Source organism: Fulmarus glacialis, unplaced genomic scaffold (genome assembly GCF_000690835.1).
Source record: "Fulmarus glacialis isolate BGI_N327 unplaced genomic scaffold, ASM69083v1 scaffold9075, whole genome shotgun sequence".
Taxonomy (NCBI): Eukaryota; Metazoa; Chordata; class Aves; order Procellariiformes; family Procellariidae; genus Fulmarus; species Fulmarus glacialis.
In genome coordinates, this window is record NW_009212301.1 from 18,388 (window position 1) to 27,362 (window position 8,975).

The 8,975-nt window shown below is 44.1% G+C and overlaps 1 protein-coding gene across 1 annotated transcript in view; it reads right to left on the reverse strand.

The window, feature by feature from the left end:
* MTMR9 (myotubularin related protein 9) overlaps positions 1-8,975 on the reverse strand; it is a 22,648-nt gene that overhangs the window by 891 nt on the left and 12,782 nt on the right. Inside the window, exons 5-9 of the mRNA XM_009577831.1 lie at positions 7,968-8,185; positions 6,164-6,325; positions 3,521-3,662; positions 2,718-2,938; positions 396-547 (exon numbers count right to left, since the gene is read on the reverse strand). Coding sequence (XP_009576126.1) covers positions 396-547; positions 2,718-2,938; positions 3,521-3,662; positions 6,164-6,325; positions 7,968-8,185 — 895 coding nt within the window. The remainder of the gene's footprint in view (positions 1-395; positions 548-2,717; positions 2,939-3,520; positions 3,663-6,163; positions 6,326-7,967; positions 8,186-8,975) is intronic.

Sequence of the window (8,975 nt, forward strand, 5' to 3'; positions counted from 1 at the left end):
AGAAGGAGAAAGCATTATGCCTCTGGAGATGGCACATGCCAAAAATATTTTGAAACAGATTTCAAAGGGAGCGAGATCACCATCAGCTGAGACAGACTAAGCACGGAGCAGAGACAACAGGAGCGAACACTTAAGAAGCTTTACAAGTAGCGAAAATACATATTGCCTGTAACAGAAAAAGCAAGCCTGGCTTACCTTCCCAGAGGAGAAAGCATTATGCCTCTGGAGATGGCACATGCCAAAAATATTTTGAAACAGATTTCAAAGGGAGCGAGATCACCATCAGCTGAGACAGACTAAGCACGGAGCAGAGACAACAGGAGCGAACACTTAAGAAGCTTTACAAGTAGCGAAAATACATATTGCCTGTAACAGAAAAAGCAAGCCTGGCTTACCTTCCCAGAGCTGCAGGCTCTGTGGGGCAACGGAGGGCCAGATGACAAGGCTGTTGGCCTCAAAAAGAGGATTCTGGAATTTGCTCAGCTCTTCAGACCTGTTCACCCAGGACCACAGGGACATAGTCTTTTGCGGCAGCTTCAGTTTAGACCTAACAAACCCATAGGAACAAGTTAGCTTTCACTTTTATACTGTAAAGACTCATTTTGTTTTGTTGGGACCCCACAGACTAGAATGCCACAATTTCACTTTTATACTGTAAAGACTCATTTTGTCAGGACCCCACAGACTAGAATGCCACAAGGTTTTCCATGTGCTACTAGCCCAGACAATTCAGACTAATCCTTTCAATACCTCTCACCAACAGAGTACAGGATGTAAACCTAAAGCAATTTACTCAACCTGGCTGATTATAATTTGTTTTGAAGAAAAGATGGGGAAATAACATTAAGTTGTTGGAAGCTAGCTGCCTTCTGTCCAGATGAAGAATCAGTCACCCCCCCAAAATGGTTCGACTGCCAGGTTTTGAAAGGGATTGAACTCCTGTGTTAAGATACAGCTGGGAGGTGTGGTAGGTCTGCATCAAGGAAGGATCGTAGTGCAATTCGCAGAGTACATTAAAGCAGCGTTATTGCTGGAATTGTGCAGTGGGCATGTCTGATTAGGTCCCTCTGGTGGCAGGAAGCATCAGAGCACAGAGAGAAAGCAGTGCTGTTTTCCTGGGTCAAACCCACCTCCAGGAGTTACACAGGGGTCTCTATCCCTTAGATTCAGGCAAACCTCACTCTGCTCACACTAGCAAATTGAACTGCCACCCAGGCAGGAGATTCACCGTCCCTGTGAATGCTTCAGACAGCTCAAGCTTAACATGAGACTTCAAACATTTTCTGTGCTCACAGGCTGACATATTCAGATGTGACAGGCAGGTTATTACATGTAACATTCAATACTCTTTCAAATTTCATCTTATTGGTTTCGAGTTTAACTTGGTTTTGCAGATGACCAGTTCAGCAGCCCTGCAGAAGACAGAAGAGTCTCTTCTAAGCAAAGATTACTTTAAGGGCAGAGAGGTTTACAGGAAGCTTTAAACTGCCTTCCTTATCTGTAACATTAGTTCTATTTTTCCCTTCTACTCATTCAGTGGTCTTCAGTTAAGCAGGAGACCATCAGACCTGGTCTTACTGGAGTTAGGAGTCCTGAGAAACAGAACTGCCAAGTTCAAAACAGGCATCCAAACCTCTCTGGCAGCTGCCATCAGCTGTAGGAGGCTCCAGTCCTCCAGGGCTCCACCCTGTTACTACTCCCAGCAGCCCTACTCAGGGCATGCCTACAGCTGCCCCACTGGTACAGCACAGCATCTGACCCCGGCTAGGATTCAGAAGCTAGGTGCTGGTCTGCTCAAGTACCTTAAACACCACAAGCTTGTAAGCAAGCTCAGCACAGGCCTATCATTACCTGACAAGGAAGACTCCAGCAGAATGCAGTCCTAGCTGCTTCCTTTCAAAGTTGCACGAGCATCTGAGAGCTCATAGCATTCGCTCAAAACCTCATCCAGTGCAGATTGCCAATTCACATTTCTCCAAGTCACAGGTTACGGCTGGAGGGATTTTTGGTCCTTCTGTTGTACTACTGCATGGCCAAAAAGACCTCAAACCTAATCATGATGCTCGTAGCCAAACAAGCAAAACTTTTGCCAAGGTGTAACTGTGAGGCAGATCCTTCTGAAAGAATCTCTTCCATGTTCTCCACTTTCAGCAGTTAGTGGATGATGCAAAAACCAAAGCCTTCCTTTCCTGGGGGTGTTGGGACCACCAGGCTACAGAGTCATGTTCCTCCCTGACAGTTAAGGTAAGAACCAGACTACCCAGCTTTGGCCTCTGACTGCCTTGACCTTCTCCTCCAGGCCTGCAGGGACAAGTTTGCTTCCCTCAGCTATAACTCATGTCATTGTTGAACTCTAGCTGTTTATTCTTTTATGGAAAAACTTTCTGCATAAGAGACTATATAAACTGGTGATGCATGTAGATTTTTCAAGGCCACACAGGAAAACAGAAAAGATAATCTAAGGTATTAGCTTGGACTTGGAGAAGACTAATTCAACTCCCTGACCAAGCCACAAATTGCTTTAGTCACAATGTCCCACTTGTAAAAGGGGCAAGCTCCCTAACATTACAGCAGACTACGTAACTGCAACAAGAACAGCTCACGTGTGCTAGGGGAGACCACACAATCACCCTCACCTTTTTTCAAACCAAGAGACTTTTTTTTTGGTCAGATACAGCCCGATATTTAAAGGGTTCAAAGCAAGCATCCTCACCAACCTTTCATTTTCGTTGTTTCCCAGGAAAGTCCCAAACTGTGAAGCGTAAGCATGTTCAAAGAGCATAATGAGGAACTGTTCGTTGAATTCAAAAGAGCAAGGGAACTGACGAAGGATTTGCCACACACAGTCCAAAAAGAGGAGAAACACTGGGGCCTCCCATTTCTGCTTGCTATTTGAATAGGCTGATTGGGCACAGCGCTGCTGAAAAGGGTGACCAGCCTATACATAAGAATCAGAGAGAGCATCACACACTAAGTAATGGGATGTGAATACATGTAGCAAAAAGACTTCAGAGCTAGTTCATACAGCTGTGCTATTACTACTCTTTTCTACAACTGTAATTTCGTCAATCATCCAGTAACAAACTGCTAGCAACCATGACCAACTTTGCTGCCTTTTTCAGGCTATGTAAATAGCACTGTATTTGATCAGAGAGTTTTACTAAGAACAAACTGGAGTAGGTGCACCGAAGGACCAGGCTGAGGAATATTAGCTGCAAGAGTACAAAGAGAAGAACTAGCGTTTTGTGGTTTAGTCTGAACAGCATTCTCTAAAGAGATGTTCACCCTGAGCACACAAAACAAGCAGTTCCCCAAAACCAAAAAACTACCATGAGAGGCAGAGGCCGCGTGGAGTGCCAGAGGTACAAATGACTCAGTTAATGATGTTGCTCTTAGGACAAAGGCCATTCACATCAAGCAGGGCTGCAACAAGGCCCAACCTGTTTGCTGCCTCTCAGGCTATTTCTCAATACAACTGCCACTGGAATAGATTGCCGTTTTGTCCATAGGCATTTCTTACCTGCAGCCACTCCCTCACAACAAGAGATTCAAAGCCATGTATGGTCCTGCACCTCGGATCCAAGATAATCTGTGCCAGAGAAGTTACCTGGAGTGTCGAATCAGTTCCTTCAGTCCCATGGACTAACACTGATGCGCCTTCCCTGTGAAAGAAAAAGGTGAAAAGGATTAAGAGTGTGAATGAGCAGAACGCATCCCAAGGACATATGCATCCCAATGGATGCCAACGTATCCCATGGACACCAGTGTTGCTATATTGACAATACTGAGGTTTTGCTGGCTCTTTACCTCTTCTTCCCTCCCATAAGCTTACTCCCCACTCCACATGGAAGCACCTTCTCCACCTGGATCCTCACCAACACTAACTAGAGCTCTGCATCACTTAAGGCTTAGTTTCTTGCTAAGCATTCTGGAAATCCAGAACCTTTGCTGTGTTGACTGAAGATGTGCAGCAAAATCTCTTTTGTGGTTCTCACTGTTTTGAATTGGTACCCCTTTGAGTTATAGCATGGAAATGCATCTCAAAATTTGCTTGTGTCATTTATTGTTTTGTTAAGTACTCTGAAATCTTCCCATAAGCACTGCAATGAAGACATATCCCCCCAGATGCTGTGTAAAACAATACTATGAGATTCTTGCTCAAACCTGGGCTTAACTGTATTTACTGCAAGAAAAGTAAGCCAATAAGCCAGTTCAAGAGAAAAAGAAACAGCAGAGCTTGGCCTCCACAAAGGCAGAAGAGTTAGCATGCTGAGCAGGGAAGCTTGTCAAAGAGCCAAGCACAAAGGCTTCTCACTCACCAGCCAGCACAAGTGAATCAGCAGAACGATGTGAGGAGCAGAGGGAGCTCAGAGTCTGGGGCAGGAAGGTTTTGCACATTGCTAGGGGCTCGTGTGCTGTCGCTCCCCACGCTCCAGTGGGAACTGTCCAGGACAGCTGATGCCCTCCCTTCTTCCCCCATCCTAGGCTGTGTTTGGATACAATATCAGAATCTCATCCGTGTGCTTCTGAGGGAAGGACTGGATGGCATTAAATGACATTTATTCCCCCTTACGCTTCCCAAACCTTGACCTAATGTCTTACTTCTGCCAACATCCTTACACCCAGAAAGGAAATTAACTGCAGGTTGTATTTCTTTCAGTGCAGAGACCCAACCTAAGCAGCAAAGCGTGGGCAAGAAAGATCAATCTACCAAGCAAGTAACCCTGCATACATTACTCGCTTTTTGAAGTGAAAAGCATAAAAATCTGTACCTTGAACACAGCAACATCTTTGTCTATAGTCCTACATCTAAAACAAACCCAGTCCCTCTACAGTACAGATAATCTCCAGATAATCTCTCCCTCTCCCCAGGCAGTGGCAGATGAAGAGGCTGCTTCACAGCCAAGCAAAGGCTAACTGCAAGCCTATGCGCTTCTCAAAGTGGGGCACACCAGGATAACGCTATTTTCCCCTTTCATCTTTCAGGCCCCAGACCTTTAAGATGCTGCAAGATCTGTCCCAGCCATTCCCTCCCCGCGGCCAATATAACTGAACCATCTTTGTCAGCTCAGCTATGATCTCCAGGCTCTGAATGAGGCAGGCCAGGCACCAACGCTGAGCTGGCCTGCCATAGTTACAGATAAAGCAAAGCTGAGGTTAAAAATGATAAAATTGTCCATGGTCCCAACAAGCCAGAAGAGTTTCGTCACAGATCTTTCTCATTATACATGTGTGGGAAAGAATTACAGATAAAACTATTGATCAGGAGCAATCCTTTTCTGGCACAGTCAGTAACTAAACAGGCACCGTCAGTGTTTTTAAAAAGCACAGCAGCTCACATTTTAATGCATTAATGCTGTTTTACCAGTAAGACTGCATTTCAGCCTACTTGTGTATCTGTATAACACATTCCCTAGCTGGAATGAAAATCTATGTTTTCCCTGAGTTTTGAGAAGGGCTTTCCCCTCTCAGAGCCACAAAGAAATCGCATTGGTCTTACTAACCCTGGCACCTGACAGCTAGCTTTTGCTCTCCAGCCTGAGGTCTGAAGACATTTTGAGGACAAGTTAGCAAAGTCAGCAGTATTTATTAAAGAAACGTCAGGTTAAAAGAGGTCACAAGCACGTATAAGGGATGAACAGGATTGCTTAGATAGGACTATGGGGATAAAAATTTCAAGAGGAAAAAGCACTGGACCAATTCCTGGGGAAAACAAGGAAATACCATTGTTTCAATCTCTAGGAGAGAGGTGGGGTATTGGAAACTTTCAGTTGAAAAAAAAGGACATTTTTTTAAAAAGACTCTGTGTTCTTCCTTTACTAGGCTACCAGACAGCATTTCAAATGGGCACTTTCTAACGTAAACCTTGAATAAAACTAACTAAATTGGATTGGTTGTGTCAGACATAGGAATATACCTTAACTAAACGATCTAATACCCATTCTTAGTCAAGATTTCCTCCCTCAGGCTTGTACTTCTAAAAATGCAAGCATGATTTACTGGAGGAACATTCCTTAACCATGATGAAACAGTATCTTGCATGGGTACAAGCAAGCCAGTTCATGGTGGCCAGTTACTAATACTTTAAGTGGAAATAGAGGTATTTAACAAGCCATCTGTAATCAGTAAATAAGAAACTCAAGGCTTTCAGAAAAAGATTTACCTATCGATACACTGAGCAGCTAGACAAGCTGCAGTTAGTATCTCCTTGATGTGAGTCAGCCAGTTGGAAGCTTCCAGTTTACTGAGCCAGCGGTCCATATTGTGCGATTGGTCATTACAAGCTTCCACAAGTTTGATGAGGCTTTCCTGCAGAATATTAAACCTTTGGGAAAAGCAAAATATTATTGAAAACATAAACAGTAACATAGCAACCAGGACAACACGCTTACAGAAATACACTGCTCTCAAAATAAAGCACTACAATTCATACGCAGTTATTTCAAAAAGTACGACCCTATAGAAGTCACGTCTCCTCATTCAGCAAACCTGTTTTCACTGGGCATCCCAAGCCATGGCTAACTGCCAGCAGAATACCACTCTTTGGACATAAGTAGTCTCTTCCCTTTCAAAACAAATTGCTTCCTAAGGCCTTATAACAGCACAGCCTTTTCCTTATCTTACCCGAATTCTCTGTGTGTTCAGCTGTATCTGACATTTTCTGTGTCAAATGTATTTCAGTAGTCTCACTACTATTACCAAATACAAATGTGATCGCAACTGGCACGGGCATTAGCAAGGGTCAGCCAGGCTTCAAGTGCTGCACCTTCGTTCTCTGTACTACATCAGATGTTTTGGGGGAGTTCTAACCTGTAGAGCTGCAACAGTAACCTGAAAGCCATTCATCATAAGGACACAACCCCACTGTAACACAGAACATTTTAAACTAGACTCAACTTCTTGATGTAGAACCACATTAAAATTAGTTTGGCTAATTTCTTAAGAATGTAAGAAAAAGCGGGGGAAAGGGAACACATTTTGTATCACTTCTGCAGTTGTTGCAATGTGTCCTCAAGCCCTGGAAAGCTGGTGTTCAGCATGCAGCTGGTAAAACCAGATGCTTCTCTGGTCTTGTTTCACACTATTCCTTCCAGGGCCACCAAACTACTGATGGATCAAATGTGACTTAACGCCAATTCCAGCGTGTGCTTAGGTGTAATAGAGGATGCAGCTAGCAGACCAGATCTCAGAAAAGCTGACAAAGCCAAATAACAATAGCATGAAATATTTAATCTTTATATATTGTGGTTTATTTATTCCTCTCTATCTGATGCTTATATCCACCTGTAAAACGATCAACATCAAATTTAAGTCCACATAAAATTTTAGACAAATCGTTCAAAGCAATGGCCAGGAAATTGCTTGTATTAGCTCCCCAAGAGCTGGCCTATACAGCGATGATGGGAGCGACTGCTTTCCAATAGTAACGTTACTGCACGCCCATGTAGAAGGGTTCCCCAAAACTACGGCTTAAGAGCAGTTGAACAACATTGGACCAAAAGTTTATTTAACTTGGTAACTTGTCTCCAAATGACCAAACAATATTAGATGTCCAGAGAAAAGTACTGGGTAAGAGGAGTGTGACTACCACAGAACAAATCCTCGCCTGCAGAAATTTTCTGGCAAAGGACTTGCCCATTCCTGTGCGCTACTGCAAAGAGCAACGCAGGAAGGCTGGAGTGCAGCTATGGATGGTCAGAGAAAGAGATGGCACAGGGAGATTGCCTGATGAATGAAGCCTGCAGCAGGTTGTTCAGAACAAGGAACCAAACACAGCTTTCCAAAGCTAAACACCTTTATCATCCACATTTCCTTTTTTCGTTAAATCAGGGTTATGACCCTGTTGAGAGGAACCAGGATACATGGCCATTTCTTACAGAAGCAAATACTTTATGGAGCTAGCATGGCTCTGCCAACACAACACTACAAAGCCGAGTACAGAGGACAACCTGTGTGATTTCACCCACCTCTCAATACATTTGTGAATCCTCCTCCACTGGGGATAATGCGCTTCTTGTTCAAAGCCCCCTCCTTTGGCCCTGGCCTGCTGGGCAATATTCAAGGACCTTGTATCAATGATGTAGCCACGCTTACCAGGCCGTAGCGTGGCATTAATAAGCTTCTCGTCTTCTTTACACCGTCTCCCATTCGTACCTGTAAGAGGCTGGCTACTTCGCATCATGACCTGCAGAGACAAATAACCTTGAATTAGGCACTGGAAATGGAGAGACTCAAGATTGAAAGCCACCGATGCACTTGAGCTCCAAGCCAAGAATGGAGATTTAAACTCACTATGCAAAGGACGCCCCTTCACTAGAGGATTTCTTCGGGGTCTGTAAATGTAGACTGCAAACTGATGCATTAGATAACTGGGTCTCAATGCCAGGCATGGAGAACGGCTCTCTAGAGAAGCCTGCTGCTGAAATTCACACAGGATGCTCCTGTTTTCCTTTACAACTCGGGTCATTGTAAAAATGCTTATGGGAGTGAGAGCTCAACCTTAAAAAGCTTCCTCTATCTGTTCAGGGGTAAAATTCAAGTGGGGCCCTCCTGGATCTCCAGCTCTTCTCTGTGGAGTTACACCAGCAAGTGCAGCTCTCACCCCACCGCACCTCCTACTTCCATCTGCTTCAACTTTGATCCACCACGCCTGGACACAGACAAGCGAACGCCCTGATCTGCACTGTCCAATGCACAGAAATGTCTCTTGTTCTTTCTACAGCTGCTGTTCTCCCTTGCCCTGAATCCTTTAGTTCTTTTAAGTGCAATCCCTTGCAGAGGATTTTTTTAAAACAACAAACTAGAAATCCTTGAATTGAGCAATCATTTGGCAAGCCACTTTCTAAATTACAGACGTCTTCTTAGAGGCTTTATCCCTTTCATTATTCCTCTAGTACCATTTTTGTGAGCCATTGAACTGGCTTTCTGCTGATGGGTCCTTTTTTAACCAACATTTTTAGGACTGTCATTTTTTA